Here is a 19,843-nt window from a genome sequence, read left to right as displayed (position 1 = left end):
GCCTACAGCCTGGAGGACTCAACATTGAGTTCTCCAATTTCAAATAACCTCCTTTCCCAGTCCCCAACTCCCTTTCCAACCCTCCCAGCCATTTACCAGATTCATTCCTCCCATTGACCAACCAGGTTGTACCCTTTGCCTGTCTTCATCTATCCCCACTTCACTACCTTGTCCCTGCCACCCCCTTTATCTGTAGGTCCCCCTATACCCACCCCCAGTCCTGAAGAAGGGTTACACACAAAATGTTGACTTCTCCACCTCCTGATGCTGCCTGGTTTGCTGTGTTCTTCCAGCCTCCTGATTGTCTACTTTGGATTCCAGCATCTGCAGACTTTTTATCTCTTTTCATTGCCATTGGCAGTCACCCATCTCTAATGCTCTCGGATTCTTACCCAAAACCTTTCCACCTTTTCATCTTTCTGTACTTGTGTTCCTCCCAAAATCCACATTTCTAACCAAAGGTTTGTCCTATCTCCTAATATTTATTCTTTGTTTAATGTTCATTTCTCATCTTCTACTTCTATGTAGTGCCTTAGATGCTTTTCTACATGAAGATCAATTTAATAGACAAGCACAAATTTCCTGTTATAGCTATGTTGCAGTTTTGTCATCAGTATTAAATAAACTTGAGTGCTCACCTGTCTGATTTTACTGAATGTATTTACTTTAATCATTATTACTTGGCAGGCAACGACTTCCTTCAAAAAATGTCTATTACTACCGCTGTCCAGATCATCGGAAAAACTACGTTATGTCATTTGCCTTTTGCTTCGATCGGGATAATGAGGTGTACCAGTTTGCTTACTGTTATCCTTACACCTATACTCGCCTGCAACATTACCTAGATAACCTGGAGAGAAGGAATATGGATTACTTCAAAAGAGATTTGCTTGGTCTAAGTGTGGTAAGCATGTTACGAATATATATATACATGAGAATGTATAAACAAACAAAGGTGGGGCTCTTTAATGCTTAGCTTCAGCCTTAAATATTTCTTGTAACATAATGATGCATCTAAAGAAATAGGATAGTTAGCATTTTTTTTCTTTTATTTGTGTTTTAACTTTTATTTTTAATTCAACATTTGAAATACCTGATTGAAAAAAAGTTATATTCTTCATATTTTTATACTTTAAACTTTCTCACAACATTACTGTGATATTGTTGATAATGATAAAGAAATTATTTCCTTAATTGGATACAAACAAAGACCTACATATGATGCTGACAATGTTTTGTAACATTCCATGCATGTACTTTAATTGAAAACAGTAGGAGAGCAGGGAAACCAGTAACATGCACTTCTCAGTATATATGTGCATACCCATTAAGATACATATGGAAATAAAGTACAAACATCAGTACTCTTTTCTGTCATTTTGGATTGCTGACCAGTTATTTGTTAATATTTTGATGTGCACATTGGGGCTGATTTTTAATCTATATTTCTCAGCATGAATGGGAAAGTAATGAGTTTAGAAAAAGGAATACAGGGCAGATGAATATGTGTAAGAGGAGTGGTGTTGAAAGGAAAGTTTTATATTCTTGGAAAACGGAGGCAAGTTTTGGGAGAGATTAAACCTATACAGGCTGGAGAAGTCAAATGTGGGGCAATTTGCCATTTCTGTTGGAGAAGATTTAAGCTACTGTTGCAGATAACATTGGTTAGAGTTAAGAAACAGTAGATATGCCATTGCAACTGTGAATAGATATAGAGAAGCAATTTGCAAGGGGATTGCAGAGACGGGCGAGATTTACCGCCGAATGAAAATGGAGTATTTTAATTCTCCTAATGCTACTGTAAAGAATAGAGAGAGAAAAGACTTTTTGAAGTATGTTCAGGGTAGGTTTCTTGGAACAGGATGTTTCCAGTTCACTGAACAAAGAGGAATTTCTGGATCTAAATCTGTAGACTGAGGTGGGTCAGGTGAATCAAGTAAGGTTGGAAAAAATTCACAAACAGGAATTTTGTATCAGAAGGCTTAGATTAGCTATGAATGGGATGAAGAAAATATCTAAAATAAATCATTTAATTGGAGGAGGGCCAATTTTAGTGTGTTGAGACCAAATCTGTCAGCGGTAAATTGGAAGTAAATATTGGCAGACAAAACAGTAACTGGACAATGGGCTGCTTATAAAGAAGAACTGGTATGGGCAATGTTGAGGTACATCCCTAAGGGAGAAATGCATTGATCCCTGTGGCATTCTACAAGTATTCGTCTACCAAGTTGAGAATGACTATTTTCTGAACTCTGCTATTAAGTAGCCAATCATTTATCTCTGCTCATGTATTATCCCCCACATCATCAACTCTGAACAGGTAATGCTGGAGAAACTCAGTGGGTTTGGTTTGACTTTTTGGTCTCAAAACATTAATTCTATTTCTGTCCTCACATATGCTGTCATGGCTGCTGAGTTTCTCCAGCATTTCCTGTTTTTATTTCAGAATTCCAGCTTTTGCAGTGTTTTGCTTTTTTGTGCACTCTTATCATCTGCTGTAGTCTTTTATGACATCATTTGGAAACTCAATACATGCAGCAATTGTACAACATTCCTTGATTTTAAAACAGTTCTTTTCTCCTTTAAGTCCACCATTAAAAATACAGGAAAACTAAAATTGAATGATTTATTGTTGTCACCTATACCAAGATAAAGTGTTGTTTTGCATGCTATATAGGCAGATCATACCATACAAAGTACATCAAGGTAGCAGAACAGAGTGCAGAATGTAGTGTTGTAGCTGCAGAACAGTGTATAGAAAGCGAGAGAGAGTGTGCGAGGGAGAGAAATTTGAATTAATATTTGAGAGGGTTCTTAAAAAGTCTGGTAACAGCAGGGAAGAAGCTGTTCTTGAAATGATTTGTACATGTATTAAAACTTTTATATCTTGTGCCCAATGGAAGAAAGTGGAAAAGAGTAAAACCAGGGTGGGAGGGATCTTTGATTGTGTTGGTTGCTTTCCCAAGGCATTGAGAAATATAGGTAGAAGCACTGGGAAAAAGACTGGTTTGTGTAATGGACTGAATTGTGTCCATGACTCTTTGTAGTTTCTTAGGAAAAGCAGTTGCCAAACCATGCTGTGATGCATCCAGTTAGGATGCTTTCTGTGGTGCATTTATAAACATTGGTAAAAGTCCTTATGGAAATGCCGAATTTCCTGAGCCTCCTGAGGAGGTAGACGTTGTTGTGCTTTATTGACCGTTGTGTTGATGTCGGTGGACCAGGACAGATTGTTCAGGATCATCACTCCCAAGGACTTGATGTTCTCCACCATGTCCACCTCAGCACCATTGATGCAGACGGGGGAATGCCCTCCTCTCCGCTTCTTGAAGGAAATGACCAACTACTTTGTTTTGCTAATGTTGATGGAGATTACACCAGGCCGCTAAGCACTCAATCTCTTTCCTGTATTTTGTCTCATCGTTGTTGGAAATCCAACCTTCAACAGTAGTATCATCAGAAAACTTGAAAATAGTGTTGGGGCAGAATGTAGCCACATACCCTTGAGTGTATAACGAGTATAGTCAGGGACTGTGTAGGCAGCCTGGTAGGGCCCCAGTGTTGAGGCTTATGGTGGAAGAGGTGATGTTGCCTGTTCTTAAAGATTGTGGTCTATGGGTCAGGAAGTTGAGGAACCAGTTACAGAGAGGGGAAGTGAGAACCAGGTCTTGGAGCTTAGAGATGGGTTTGTCTGGCTTTATGGTGTTGAAGACGGAGGTGAGCCATGACTAACTTCTCAAAGTACTTCATGATGATGGAGGTCAGTGTCACCAGATAGTAGTGAGGTACACTGTATGATTTTTCTTTGGCACTGGGATGATGGTGGTGGCCTTCTTGAAGCAGGTGGTGACTTCAAATTATAGTAAGAAAGGGTTAAAGATGTCTGTGAGTACACTTGCCAACTGGTCTGTGCAAGATCTGAGAGCATGGTAGAGGGCCTTCATCCAAGCCAGTTGCTTTACGTGGGTTCATTCTCAAGAAGGCCAGTTTTTAAAAAATTCATTTGTGGGATGTAGATTGCCCATACCTAGTTGTGCTTGAGAAGGTAATGGTGAACTGCCTTTTTGAACTGCTGCAAACCATCTGCACTGGGGAGGGAATTCCAGGATTTCAACTTTTGCTTTATTATTTATTGTCACGTGTATTCGAGTACAGGATTACAGTGGAAAGTTTACAATGTCACCCCATATGGTGCCATCTTTGACCCAGCAACAGTGAAGGAAGAGCAATATATTTCGAAGTCAATATAGTGAGTGGCTTGGAGGGGAACTTGAAGGTGGTTCATGGGTGCAGGTGCATCTAAAGCTGTTGGGATAGGTGACATTGTTTCACTGATCCCTTCTGTTTAAAACAAGTGTAGAATGCATTGAGCTCGTCATGATTCTATTCACCTTTGTAGCTCGTTATACTGTGTAAGCTTTGCCACAAATGAAGTGGTGTTCTTGTGGTTGGCCTTAGTTTGATACTGCCTCTTGCCATTGTGATGGCATTATGAAGGTTGTACCTCAATTTCCTGTATAGGTCAGAGTTGCCTGACTTGTATGCAAACATGGACTCTGCAAAAGTCATGGTAAAACGAATCCATAGTGGGAGCCTTGACTAACTATCTACCTGGCATTGAGGGTGAGTTTTTCAAAGACAGGTGAACACTACAGCTGAAAGACCTCCCAGCACTAAACTCTGTGAAGTAAAGCTGCCAGTGATCAAAGAGAGGTCTGTCAGATCTTAGTTGATGAATGAAAACTATAGGCTTTCATTGACCCTGGCATGGGCAATCTGTGCAAAACAAAATTGTTTCAAATAGTTGGAGGCCACGTTGCATATCACTTGCTCTATGTGAAGAATCTCTAATTATCTTCTCAACTGTGTGATATTCACCTATCCTGTGTAGGCCTGATATTTAATTCCATGTCTTACGTGCAGGGAGAATGTAATTTATCAAAGTTAAAGTCTCTGGGAAATGTTGGAGGGTTTTATAGCAACACAAATCTGACTGAGATATACCTTAGTCCTGGAAATTTAGTATTCTGTAACAGAGCATCAGAAAAAATGGAAAATCTGGATAAGGTATTAAGGTATAATGTGAATACTATGGTTCTCCAACATGGCAGTTAAACTATTAAATTCCATTCATATTGATTAATTTGCACTGTTTCCAAACTTCCATAATTTGAAGAATAAATAAGAAGTGAAAAGATGCTTTGTATCTCACATACTTATATGATTGATAGTTATGATGAACAGAATATGGCAGATAAAGTGCCATTTGGGCACAGAACAGGCTATCATATCCAAAGGTCAGAGATTGTATGAGATAGACATTCTCGTGGATCCAATGAATGGATGAATGCAACTTTTGTAAGGAGAGCAGTGAAAGCTGCCAGAATATTAACGCATTAGCTGAATGTCCAAGATGATGGATAAGAGGCAAAATCTATCAAAATGAGGAGAAGCAGAACTTCAAAGCAGTAGTCAATGTACCAGATACAGAACTTTTTAATTTTAGAAAATGTTCAGTAGTGGAAGCATACGCAACCAATTGTTGAGGTAACTAACTGATTGCATGTGCATACTCTAAATCAAACAACATTGTTATAGAAATATAATAATATGCTCTGTTTGAAATAGCTGTCTTTATTTTAATCTTAATTATCTAATGTTTACAGTTTCTGCTCTGATTTGTGTATTACATTAGATGGTGCTTATTTACTAGACATTTGAAACAATTATAGCACTGCCTTAACTATGTCATTTGTCAATCTTTTAAGCTTATTGCTGACAATTGTGACTCTAGAAAGCACTTCTTGGGAAGTGGAAGAGAAATTAATTCAGAATGCATAAAATGTGACAGTTTTAGAAGGCATATTTTTACTTTAAATGAAGATTCAAATGCAATTGTAAGTTTTCAAAGACTGCTCAAATACAAAAAAAACTCACTTGCTGGCTTTTTGACTGCTTGAAGAAAGTTTGTTGATTGATCTTGGACTGGTAAATGTTTGGCTGTCAGTTATTGCCAACTTGAATTTAAAAAAGGAAGGCTTGAATTTATATGGCACCTCATTTATATAATTATCATGCAAAGAGACCGGCAGCTAACATAACAGAGAATCCCAAAGTTTCCAACAGCTACATAAATGTAAAAGGGTGGTAAAAAAGGACAAATGGGGGACAACTGGGGATGAAAAAGGAGATTTACTCATAAAAGGAGAAAGCTATGTTCCATAGCCGGAACATCCTTTTTCAGATAAGGAGACCAGGAATTCGTGCAATACAGTATGTGTGGTCTCGTCAATGCCATGAGCAATTGCAGAAAGACTCCTGTACTTGAATACTCTCATTATGGAGGCCAAAATACCATTTGTTTTCTTCACTGGCTTCTGCGCCTCCTGCACCTGCATGGCTGAACTATCAAATAAATATTCTGCATTTATCTTTACAAGAAAGAGGTGATTCCAATGAAGTGAAGGCTGTCTGTACTTAAAAGTGATAGGACACCAGGATTAGATGAGATGTATGCAGCGATACTTAAGTAGGTGAGAATAATACATTATGAAGCACTGTCCATAGTTTCCTAGTCTGCCTTAAACTTAAGATGGTATCAGAGGTCTGGAGGATTGCAAATATTCCACCATTGTTCTCAAGTGACTTCAAAAAGTAAGGCCAGGAATTTCAGCACACTCAGTTTAACTTTGGTGTTGCGGAAGCTTCTTGAAACAATAATTTTGGACACATATAATTAGTCACATGAACCAATGTAGGTTAATTAAGGAAAGTCAGCATGGATGGATAAACGGAAATAATGTTTTTCTTTCTTCATTCAGTATTTATTGCCATCTCTGTACTGGAGAAGAGGCAGTGAACTACCTTCTTTGACTGCTGCAGTTCTTGGGATGAATTGACACACACACACACACACACACACACACACACACAGTGGAAATCAAGGATTTTGAATCACTGACTCTGAAGGAATGGTGATATAGTACTAAATCATGAAGGTGTATGCTTTAGAGGGGAACTTGGAGGTGTTGTACTTCTTCCAAGCATCCGTTGCCACCTTTCTTCCAGGTGGTAGAGTTCACTATTTCGAAGGTGCTGTCAAAGAAACCTTGATGAGTTACTGTATTGCATCTTGTAGATGGCACACCCTGCTACCATTCTGCGTTAGGTGTGAAGAGTAAGTGTGGGGGATGGTGGGCTACTTTGTCCTGGATGGTGTCAAGTCTCTTGAGTGTTGATTTGCAATCATCCAGACAAGAGGGGAGTATTTTATCACATTCTATCACATAGGAATGTAGAGTAGGATTGAAGGCTAGCACAACATCGAGGGCTGAAGGCCTGTAATGTGTTGTATTGTTTTATGTTCGAGGTTCATTCTTTACTTGTGTCTTGTAAATGGTGATTGGGCATTGGGGAGACATGAGGTGAATTTTCCACCACAGAATTATTAACTTTTGACCTATTCTTGTATCCACAATATTTGTATTGGCTGGTGCAGTTCAGTTTCTGGTTAATGGTAACACCAAGATTTTTGATAGTGGAGGATTCAATGATATCCTTTTACTGTGACCCCTGATTCCGGACTTCACTGTGGTTGGGAATATTTTTCCTACATTTATCTTGTCTAGTCCTATTAGAATTTTATAGGTTTCTGTGAGATTCACCCCCCCGCCCATAATTCTTCTATCTCCCCCAGTGAATATTGTCTTAACTAATCCAGATTCTTTTCATATATCCATCCTACCATCCCAGGAATCAGTCTGGTGAACCTTTGTTGCACTCTCTCCATAGCCGGAACATTCTTCCTCAGATAAGGAGACCAGGAATTCGCGCAATACTGTATGTGTGGTCTCGTCAATGCCATGAGCAATTGCAGAAAGACTCCTGTACTTGAATACTCTCATTATGGAGGCCAAAATGCCATTTGTTTTCTTCACTGGCTTCTGCGCCTACTGCACCTGCATTGTTAATTTCAGTAAGTGGTGTACATGTCTTGTTGCACCTCCTCCTTTCCCAGTCGAAAACCATTTAGATAATTGTCTTCCTCCTTTTGCTACCAAAGTGGATAACATCACATCTGTCCACTTTGTAATTCATATTGTGGACTTCAGAGTTCAGGGAAGGTCTAAAGTTCCCAAAGTTGTTTGGCTAAGTGGAGAGCAGAATATCCTTTCAACTGTAGTCCTGGATAGCTTTGGGTAACATCAGATGCATCTGGGGAGATATCATTTCCTTCAGGAAATGTCAAGTGTCTTTTCGGATTGTTAAAAGTAGTTATGAATATGTTAAAAGCTCATTGAAACTATTGGCTCATTTGAATGGTCTTAGGGAACTGTGAAACTGTCAAGGCCTTTAAATCTCCTGTATATTAAATATTTCACAAAATTGACTGCAGACTGAGGAAGGATCATTTGACCTGAAATGTTAACTCTGATTTCTTTGTACAGATGCTGCTAGACCTGCTGAGCATTTCCAGCAGCAGCTTTTCTATTTTTGTGCAGTTTCAAAATTTGTGGAAGATTCAAACTTTAGAAGCATTGTTAGCTGTGAGAAGGATACACACTGCAGAATCTAAAAAGGACTTAGGAGTGGATTGGCAAGTTACAGGTGAAATTCAAGGCAGAGAAGTGTGAAGTAATTAATTTGTGAAGAATCAAATTGTGTATTAAAGTGTGAAGAATGCACAGAAGACAATGTAAAATAAGGCAACAATGTAAAATAATGGACATAATTTAATTATGTATTACAACAGAGGGACTGGGGTATATATAGAATCATAGAGTTGTACAACACGGAAATAGACCCTTCGGTCCAACTAGTCCGTGCTAACCATGTTCCCAAACCAAACTAGTCCCATTTGCCGGCTTTTGGCCCATATTCCTCCAAACCTTTCCTATTTGTTTCCTTTCCTTATCCAAATGTCTTTTAAATGTTGTGCTGTACCAGCATCCACAACTTTTTCTGGCAGTTCATTCCACATTCAGACCACTCTCTGTGTAAAAAAGTTGGCCCTCTTGTCCTTTTTAAATCTTTCTCCTCTCACCTTAAAAATATGCCCCCTACGTTTGAACTCTCCCACCTTGGGGAAAGACCTTTGCTATTCACCTTGACTGTGTCCCTCATGATTTTATAAACCTCTATAAGGTCATCCTTCAACCTCTTATGCTCCCAGTGGAAAAAGTCCCAGCCTATCTTTATAACTCAAACCCTCCATTTCCCACAACATTCTGGTAAATCTTTTCTGAACCCGCTCTAATTTAATACTATCCTTCCTATTGCAGGGCAAGCAGAATTGTACACAATACTTCAAAAACAGTCCTTAACATGATGTCCCAACTCCTATACTCAAAGGACTGAGCAATGAAGGAAGTGTGCTAAACACCTTCTTAACCACCCATGTGATGCAAGTTTCGAAGAATTATGTTCCTGAACCCCTCAGTCTCTATTCTACAACACTACCCAGGGTCCTACCATTAAATGGATAAGTCCTGCTTTTGTTTTACTAAAATGCAATACCTCCCATTTATCCAAATTAAACTTCATCTGCCACTCCTCAGCCCAATGACCCAGTTGATCTAGATGTCTTTGTAATTTTAGATGATCTTCTTCACTGTTGATTATAACACCAATTTTGGTGACATCCACAAACGTACTAACCATGCCTTCTAAATTCTCATCCAAATCATTTATATAAATGACACACCAATCCATGTGGAACACCACTGATCACAGTCCTCTAGTCTGAAAAACATCCTTCCACCTCCAACCTCTTTCTCCTAGCATCAAGCAAAGGTTAGGAAGTTTGCACTTGTACCCATTGGAGTTCAGAAGAGTGAGAGGTGATTTTATTCAAGCTGGCAAGATCCTGAAGGAACTTAACACTGCAGATGGTGAAAGGATATTTCCCCTTGTGGGAGATACCAACAACATAGCTAAAACTAAGGCAGATGTTCTGCTAAGGGAGTTTGAACAGTTAGGAGCTAGGAGCAGAGCTAGGAACAGCTAGGAGCAGGACCAAAAAGGTAATAATCTCTGGATTACTACCTTAACCATGAGCTAACTGGCACAGGGTTAATAAGACTAAGCAGGTAAGTGAGTGGCTTAAAGATTGGTGTGGGAGAAATGGGTTTGAATTCATACTGGGGAAGAAGGGACATGTTCTGATGGGACAGTCTTCATCTGAACCGTGCTAAGTCCTAGCAAATCGCATAACCAGTGCTTTAGACAGGTCTTTACACTAAATGGTGGGGGGAGGGTTCAGTTATAGGGGAAATTAGAAAGCCCAAATTAAAGGAGGAGGTAAGAGTGCAGAACTCAGGAAAATTTATTAAAATCTCCAGCATAGACACAAATAGGACAGAGTGTATGGAAAGGGTTAGCAATCAAACTTTAAGGACACTGGACAAATTAATGACAGTGAGAAGGACAGTTAATGCAGGATTGAAGATGTTATCTGAATGCACACAGTATAAGGAATAAGGTAAGTGAGCTTGTGGCATAAACCAAAATTGGCAGGTATGACATGGTGGGCATCACGGGAATGTGGCTGCAATGGGATCAGGATTGGGAGCTGAATATTCAAGGATATATATCCTGTCGAAAAAATAGGCAGATGGGCAGAGGGGGTGGGGTTGCCTTATTAATAAGAAATTAAATTAAATCATAGTAAGAAACAAAGTAGGTCACATGGTGTAGAATTTGTGTGGGTAGAATTGAAGAACCGCAAAGTTAAAAAAATCAGCGTTGGAATTATGCACAGGCCTCCAAATAGTAGTCAGGAGCTGGCGCATGGGATACACTAAGAGATAGAAAAGATGTGTATGAAAAGTAAAGTTACAGTGATCATGGGGGATTTCAGTATGCATGTGGACTGGATAAATCAGCTTGTGAGTGGATTGCAAGAAAAGGAATTTGTGGAATGTCTACAAGATGGCTTTTTGGAGCAGCTTGTGATGGAGCCCACTAGGGAACAGGCAAAACTGGATTTAGTATTGTGCAATGAGGCAGACTTGATAAGGGAGCATAAGGGGAAGGAACCCGAAGGAGGCAGTGATCATAATATTGAATTTACTCTATAAATTGAGAGGGAGAAGATAGAAGATAACGGTATAACAGCTGAATAAAGGCAACTATAGAGGCATGAGGAAGGAGCTGGGTAGAATTAACTGGGAGAGGACCCAGCAGTTAGGTCAGTAGAATGGCAATGGCAGGGATTTTAGGAAGTAAGTCAGGAGACACAGCAGAGATTCATCCTGAGGAAAATGAAGCATGGTACAGGGAGGATGAGGCAACGATGGCTGACAAGGGAAGTTAGGATTGAAAAATGTCGTGCTGGAAAAACACAGCAGGCCAGGCAGCATTCGAGGAGCAGGAGAATCGACGTTTCGGGCATATGCCCTTCTTCAGGAGTGAGGCTGGTGTGCCAAGCAGGCTAAGATGAAGGGTAGGGGGGAGGGAATTTGGGGGAGGGGCGCTGGGAATACGATAGGTAGAAGGAGGTGAGGGTGAGGGTGATAGGCCGGAGAGGGGGTGGGGGCAGAGAGGTCGGGAAGAAGATTGCAGGTCAAGAGGGCGGTGCTGAATCCGGGGGTTGGGGACTGAGATAAGGTGGGGGGAGGGGAAATGAGGAAGCTGGAGAAATGTACATTCATCCGGTGTGGTTGGAGGGTTCCTAGGTGGAAGATGAGGCGCTTTTCCTCCAGGTGTCGTGTGATCAGGATCTGGCGATGGAGGAGGCCAAGGACCTGCATGTCCTTGGCGGAGTTGAACAGCTTTACTACAAACTGACCGACTCCCACAGCTACCTAGATTACACCTCCTCCCACCCTGCCTCACGTAAAGATGCCATCCCATATTCCCAATTCCTTCGCCTCCGCCGCATCTGCTCCCAGGAGGACCAATTCCACTACCGAACAACCCAAATGGCCTCCTTCTTCAAAGACCGCAATTTCCCCTCCGACGTGGTCGACGATGCCCTCCACCGCATCTCCTCCACTTCCCGAACCTCTGCCCTTGAACCCTGCCCCTCCAAACGCCACCAGGACAGAGCCCCACTGGTCCTCACCTTCCACCCCACCGACCTCCGGATATATCGTATCATCCTCTGTCATTTCCGCCACCTCCAAACAGACCCCACCACCAGGGATATATTTTCCTCCCTACCCTTATCAGTGTTTCGGAGAGACCACTCCCTCCGCGACTCCCTCGTCAGGTCCACACCCCCCCACCCACCCAACCCCCACTCCCGGCACCTTCCCCTGCAACCGCAAGAAGTGCAAAACTTGCGCCCACACCTCCCCCCTCACCTCCCTCTAAGGCCCCAATGGATCCTTCCGTATCCGTCGCAAATTCACCTGCACCTCCACACTCGTCATTTACTGTATCCGTTGCACCCGATGTGGTCTCCTCTGCATTGGGGAGACAGGCTGCCTACTTGCAGAACATCTGGGGAACACCTCTGGGACAACCGGACCAACCAACCCAACTGCCCCGTGGCTGAACACTTTAACTCCCCCTCCCACTCCGCCAAGGACATGCAGGCCCTTGGCCTCCTCCATCACCAGACCTGACCACACAACGCCTGGAGGAAGAGCATCTCATCTTCTGCCTAGGAACCCTCCAACCACACGGGATGAATGTAGATTTCTCCAGCTTCCTCATTTCCCCTTCCCCCACCTTATCTCAGTCCCAACCCCCGGATTCAGCACTGCCCTCTTGACCTGCAATCTTCCTCCCGACCTCTCTGCTCCCACCCCCTCTCCGGCCTATCACCCTCACCCTTACCTCCTTCCACCTATCGTATTCCCAGCGCCCCTCCCCCAAATTCCCTCCCCCCTATCTTTTATCTCAGTCCGCTTGACACACCAGCCTCATTCCTGAAGAAGGGCTTATGCCAGAAACGTCGATTCTCCTGCTCCTCTCGATGCCTGCTGTGTTTTTCCAGCACGACATTTTTCAACTCCAGCATCTGCAGTCCTCACTTTCTCCTAAGGGAAGTTAGGGACAGCATTAAAGCAAAAGAGAAAGCATATAATGTGGCAAAGGGTTGTGGGAAATAGAGGATTAATAAGTTTAAACAGAGGGCAACAAAAAAAGGAGGGAGATGAAATATGAGAGTAAGCTATTCAGTAATATAAAGGAAGACTATATATCTGAAGAAACTCTTATAAAGGGCAAAAGAGAGGCAAAAGTGGACATTGGGCCACTGGAAAATGATACTGGAGAGACAGTAGTAGGGAACAAGGAAATGGCTGAGGAACTGAATAATTACCTCGAGTCAGTCTTCATGATGAAAGACACAAGTAATATCTCAAAATTTCAAGAGAATGAGGAGGCAGAGCTGAGTATGGTGGCCATCACCAAGGAGAAAGGGCAAGAAAAACTGAATGGCCTGAAGGTGATATACCATCTGTACCAGATGGACTACACCCCAGAGTTCTAAGGGAGATAGCTAGAGAGATAGTGGAGGAGATAGTGGTGATCTTTCAGAAATGGCTAGAATTGGGGAGGGCTCCAGAGAAGTGGAAAATCACTAATGTGACACCCTGTTTAAAAAGGGAGGAAGGTACAAGATAGAAATTTACAGACCGATTAGCCTAACCTCGGTCGTGGATAAGATCCTGGAATCCATTATGAAGGATGAGATTTCTGAATACTTGGAAGTGTATGGTAAAATAGAGCAAAGCCAGCATGGTTTCATCAAGGGAGGTCATGCCTGACAAATCTGCTAGAATTCTTTGAGGAAGTAATGAGCAGGTTAGACCAAGGAGAGCCAATGGATGTTATCTATCTGGACTTCAAGAAGGCCTTTGACAAGGTGCTGCACAGGATACTACTTAGTAAGATAATGGCCCATGGTGTCAGAGGCAAGGTGCTATCATGGATAGAAATTTGGCTGCCTGGCAGAAAGCAGAGAATGGGGATAAAAGGCTCCTTCTCAGGATGGTCGTGACAAGTGGTGTTCCACAAGGATCAGTGTTGGGACCACATCTTTTCAACTTTATACTTTTATGATCTAGATGAAGGAACTGAGGGCATTCTGGCTAGCTTTGCTGACGATCCAAAGATAAGTAGAGGAACAGGTAACATTGAGAAGGCGGGGAGGTTGCAGAAGGATTTGGATAGATTAGGAGAGTGTGTGAAGAAGTGACAGATGGAGTACAATATGGGAAAGTGTGAGGTCATGCACTTTGGTAGGAAGAATAGAGACATGGACTGTTTCTAAATGGGCAGTGCAAAAGACTTGGGAGTACCAGTTTCAGAATTCTCTCTAGGTCAGCTTGCAGGTTGAATCAGTAGATAGGAAGACAAATGCAATGATGGCATTTATTTTGAGAGGACCTGAATATAAAAGCAGGACTGTAGTTCTGAGGCTCTATAAGGCTGTGGTCAGACTATATTTGGAGTATTGTGCACAGTTTTAGGCCCCATATCTCAGGAATGATATACTGGCCCTGGAGTGTGTTTAGAGGAGGTTCACGAGAATAGTCCCAAGAATGAAAAGCTTAACATATGAGGAACGTTTGAGGACTCTAGGTTTATACTCGATAGCGTTTAGAAGGATGAGAGGGGATCTAATTGAAACATACAGAATACTAAATGGCCTGGATAGAGTAGATGGTTCCATTGGTAGGAAAGACTAGTACCTGAGGGCATAGCCTTATTGTAAAGGGAAGACCTTTTAGAACAGAGATAAGGAGGAACCTCTTCAGCCAGAGAGTGGTGAATTTATGGAATTCATTGCCACAGAAGGCTGTGAAGGCCAGTTCATTGAATATATTTAAGACTGAGAATAGTTAGGTTCTTGAATATAAAGGGAATCAAGGGTTACGGGGCAAAAGTGGGCGAATGGTGATGAGAAACCTATCAGCCATGATTAAATGGTGGACCAGACCCGATGGGCTGAATGGCCTAATTTCTGCCCCTATGTCTTAGCATTAAAGCTAGGAAACACTAGTTCAAAACAGAGTATCTTCCACTTAAGACAGAGATAAAGGAGACACTTTCTTTTCTGGAGGTTGTGAATTCATGTAATTCTTCCTCGCAGACTGGTAGAGGTAAGATCATCGAGGTAGTGGTAGGTTGACCTCCTGGTTACTCAAGAATGTAAGACTACTGGGTCAGCAGGAAATTGGAATGGAGGCAATAATTACATCAACCACGTTCTCAACAAATGATGGACGAGGCTCAAGAAGCCAAATGGGTCACTTCAGTTCCTAATTTACATTTGTATAGATAAAATCACTAAATGGCAGCATGTAGATGAGAAAAAGGAAAAGGCCAAGGATAGCTCCTTGTGAGAAGCAGAGAAAGAGGCCATTGCAAATGATTCTCTTTGATAAGATAAAAATGGAACCAGTTGAGAGTGGTCTCACCCAGGTGAAGGACAATAGAGAGGCATTGGAGGAGGATACTGTGGTTAAGGTTATCAAAGATTGCAAATTGGTGGAGAAGGACACAAATGGAACGATCACTTCTGAGACAATCATAGAAAATGCCATCTGCAACTTTGACCAGAGTTGATTGGAGAGAGTCAAACATGGAATTCTGGAAAGATGGATTTGGGAGGTAATAATATGTTCAAGGAAGCTTCCACATTCTTTTTGGGAAGATAATTTAAACTTCTTTATGGAATACAGCAAATGGTGGGAAATGGGTTTCACAAGAATTGGTGCCTTTGCTGTTGATGACTTACATAAAGGATTTGGTCTCAGGCATACCATTTCAAATTGGGAGATGTAATTAATACAAAAGATGGTCCTGACAAAATGTGTGAAGATATTACTAAGCTTGTAGAATGGACATATAATGAATGTCAGTATAGCTAAGTGTGAGGTAGCTTTGGTAGGAAAAATAACGAGGCCATGTATTGCTTAGAAATTAAGTGATTGAGTTGGTATAGGAATAGAGTAATCTAGGGGTATGGCTACAAAAATATCAAGCAATTTACTGAAGTTCATTTCAATAGGGAAAGAGTGGAAAAAAAAAGTTATGTTAAATTCATAAAGAACTATTGTCATACCACAATTGAAACACTGTATTTAATTCTCATTTCCATACTATAAGAATTTAGTAGCATTGTAGGCAGTGCATAAAAGAGGTAAGAGAATGATATGAGAATGAAGATGTTGGACTTATCAGGACAGACTGAACGGTTTGGAACTCTTTGTAGAAATGAGAAGCTTGAGGAGTGGTCTGATAGAAGTCTTCATGGTCATGAAAAGGTCTGATTGGATAGAGAAAGAAAAAGCTGAAACAAGGCATGAACAGAACTAGAAGTCACATATGAGACAGTCACTAATATAACCAAGATCATGTTCAGGACAAGCATCTATATAGAGGGTAGTCAGAATATGAATTGTCCTATTGCAAGCAAAAGCTGAGGCAAACAGCATATAGATGCATTTAACTAAGCATATGAGGAACATAGTATACATTGGTGGGGTTTAAGATGAAGAGGGACGGGAGGAAGGATGGTCTGGAATATTAAGAACAGGATACACCAATTCGGTAGAATAGCTAGTCTATTAAGTAAGTATCTTGCAACTGTGCAACAATCCAATATTGCTATCAATTAACTTCTGAATCTTCTAACAGTGGAATACATGGGATTGTTAGCTCAGTTGGTTGATTTCTGATGCAGAGTGATGTCAACAGTGCAGATTCAATTGACTCATCAGCTTAGGTTATGATGAATGTCCGACCTTCTCAACAATGTCCCTTGCCTGACCCTCAGGTTGCACCACCACCAGTTGTCTCTCTCAAATGAGAGTAGTCCTATGGTGCTCTGGAACTATGGTAACTTTACCTTATTACATAACTAGGTACCAATATATAAATCAACCATTTATTCTGCTTTAAATAGTGCTTGAGTGGATTGTTAGTAGCTTCTTGATGTGTTAGTGTGTAGAATTTTGATTCCAAGATCTTTTTACAAATAGCTTGCTTTGAAGTTTACGTGAATCCTCACTCAGGATCGGCAAGAGGTGGAGTACAGCTCATCTGTTTATAATGCCCCGTGACTGCAGTTTATGTACATAAGAAATTGAAGGTGACAAAGCCAATATTAAAGCATGAAGTATTTAATGCTTTTTTTAAAATTGAGGATAGAGTACAAGAGCAAAGAGTTTATGTTGTATAAAACTTTGATTTGGCCTCAACTAGAGTCTTGCATACAGTTCTGAGCACCAAACTTCCAGAAAGATATGAGTGCATTGGAGAGTGAGCAGTAAAGATTAATCAAGATTGTTCCAAGGATGAGGAATTTCAGTTCTGTAAATCGATCAGAAAAATTGTGGCTGATTTGCTTGAGAAAAGGATATTGATGGGATATTTGTTCAAGGTATTCAAAATCATGAAGCATCTGGACAGAATGGTTAGGAAAATAACATTCCCCACTCGTGCAAGACTCAAGAATGAGAGGACATCGATTTGAAGTAATTGGCAAAAGAGACAGTGAAGACATTAAAGCTTTTTCAGATTGCACTGTGAGTGTAGGAAAGCCAGGTCCAAGAAGGAGATGGACCATTTTTTAACTGAAAGAGAAATGGAGAAGGCAGAGGAATGGCAGTAAATGAATTGTCATTTTGAGTTTCAGTGCAGATATGACAGACCAAATAGCTTCTTTTTGTGCTGTAATAAGTCTGTGATTCTGCAATATTTCAAAAGATTCTACAAACATAGTAGTCACTTTGTGGATACCAGGAGTAGTCAACAGCAAGTGTTAATTGAGAAAAATGGTCAGGTATCCCTTTGCTTTTTGTCCAGTTGTGATGTGAAGTCTTTCATATCCTTATGAAAGAGTGGAACAGACAGTTTTATCATCTAAAATTCAAAATCTGTAATGATGTAACCCTTTTTCTATGTTGTTGTCTTTAATTATATGCCAAAATGGTGGAATATGTTTTTACTGGTGATCATTTGGAAGGAAATTTCCAGCAGTTTGATAGATTGGCGATTTGAAGAAGGGATTTCTGCTTCATTTTTATTTATTACCACAAATTGATAGAAATTCAGACAAAGGACCTCTCAAGGAATCAATTAAATACTAAATTGAGGAATGTTTCCAGTGGTGACTTCCTCAAATTTCTATCATGTCCTCAGGCAGGTTCTCTAGTTTATATCACTCCCAAAGGACACAAGCTCAATATTGGAATGAAAAATATGCATTGGTCATAAAACTAATGCCATAAATGCCTTCAAGCTTTTACTATTTATATCTCAAACAGGTACATTCAATGACATATCCAATGTTGAAGATAAATGATCAGGTCAAAGTTCATTACCTGCGACCATTGTTTTAGCTTTATAAGCTTTATGACTGAAACAGAAAACCTTGTCTTTATGTAATGTTTTAACAACCACTGGACATCTCAAACTACTTTCCACCCAATGAAGTCCTTTTGAAGTGTCAACGTTGTTGTAATGCAGGAAACATAGCAGCTGAATAAATGGTAATATGATAATGACCAGATAGTATGTTTTCTTTGTGATGTTGATTAAGGAATAATATTGGCAAGGATACCAAGGAAAACTCCTCTACTTTTCTTTGAAACAGTGCCACAGGATTGTTTACACCCAACAAGGCAGATGGGGTCTTACTTTAATATTACATCCAAAAAGTAGCATCTTACCAGTGCAACATCAAAATATCATCAGTAGTCCCTGTGTTGAAACCCTGGTTTTGGATTTGGACTTAAAACTTTATGCTTCATAGGGAAGTATATTGCTAGCTAAGACTAGTAACTTGCTTTATCATTAGGAATAACCTTCAACAGTTTGTTTGGTTTTACAAAAACATTGTTTTAAGTTTTTCTACCTCAAACTCAACTTTCTGCACTTCCTCACATGTCTTGCTTCCCTTAGCATCCAAAAGTTCAGAAATCCTTTCTGTTACTATTTTTGTTGAAGTGTATTACCAAATAAAATTGTTTTTACTGTTACTGAAGGAACTTGTTGCGTTTGATTTTGTCCATGTAGCAGTCAGTCAAGCAAATTGAACTTTTTGGGAGTTTAATTAAGCTTTCACTCTAAAATCAATATCAGTGCACTCACCCAACTGACTCAAGGCAAAATCTGATTTGGATATACTCAACAATTGAACACCTGAGCATTTAAAATCTCTGAGATACAAGATCACAAAGATTCTCAAAAGAGATTTCTCCACATCTTTGTCCTCAATGGATAATCCTTTATTCTGAGTCTGTGATCTCTTGTTCTAGACTCCTATCTTTTCAGCATTTACCTTGTCAACTCCCATAAGAAATGCATATATTTCTTTGAGATTTTCAGCCATTCATATAAATTCTGGGGAATATAGGTCTGGTCTACTCAATCTATCATCATTGGACAACCCTTCAACCCTTGTTCCACTTCCTCTAAAGCATGCATGCATTTCATCAAGTAGACCAGAACTGAACAGAGTAGTCGAGACTTGGTTTTTCAAAGAGCCTAAACAATTGCAATCAGACTTTTTTATTCTAATGCTTCATCTCCCTTTGTAATAAAGGGAAACATAGAATTTACCATCTAAACTACTTTCTCTGCTTGTATGTTCACTTCCTTATTCAAGTGATAAAATCATGTTCTCTCCCTACTTCTTATGTGCAGTAGCTATCAAGGTATATATTCAGTAGCCTAGATTTTCTTTTCAACTAGAACACACAGGAATCTGTCAGCCTATCAAATGGGGCAGTCTCTGTTTCCCAGGTCAGCTTAATTAACATTCTGTGAACACAGTGGGCAGAAACAAAGACATCACCATCTCAATGTTGAGAAAGATTTCTGACTTTCCTCTTAAGGTTTAAATGGCAAGTTTAGAATCTCACTAATGAGCGCCAAATAT

The 19,843-nt window shown here is 40.4% G+C and overlaps 1 protein-coding gene across 1 annotated transcript in view; it reads left to right on the top strand.

Annotated features, from left to right (window-relative positions):
• agbl4 (AGBL carboxypeptidase 4) overlaps window positions 1-19,843 on the top strand; it is an 855,821-nt gene that overhangs the window by 312,032 nt on the left and 523,946 nt on the right. Inside the window, exon 5 of the mRNA XM_072574259.1 lies at window positions 688-904. Coding sequence (XP_072430360.1) covers window positions 688-904 — 217 coding nt within the window. The remainder of the gene's footprint in view (window positions 1-687; window positions 905-19,843) is intronic.

The sequence above is a fragment of the Chiloscyllium punctatum genome, chromosome 7 (genome assembly GCF_047496795.1).
Source record: "Chiloscyllium punctatum isolate Juve2018m chromosome 7, sChiPun1.3, whole genome shotgun sequence".
In the NCBI taxonomy this organism is placed as follows: Eukaryota; Metazoa; Chordata; class Chondrichthyes; order Orectolobiformes; family Hemiscylliidae; genus Chiloscyllium; species Chiloscyllium punctatum.
This window is presented reverse-complemented; position numbering and strand designations above follow the sequence as displayed.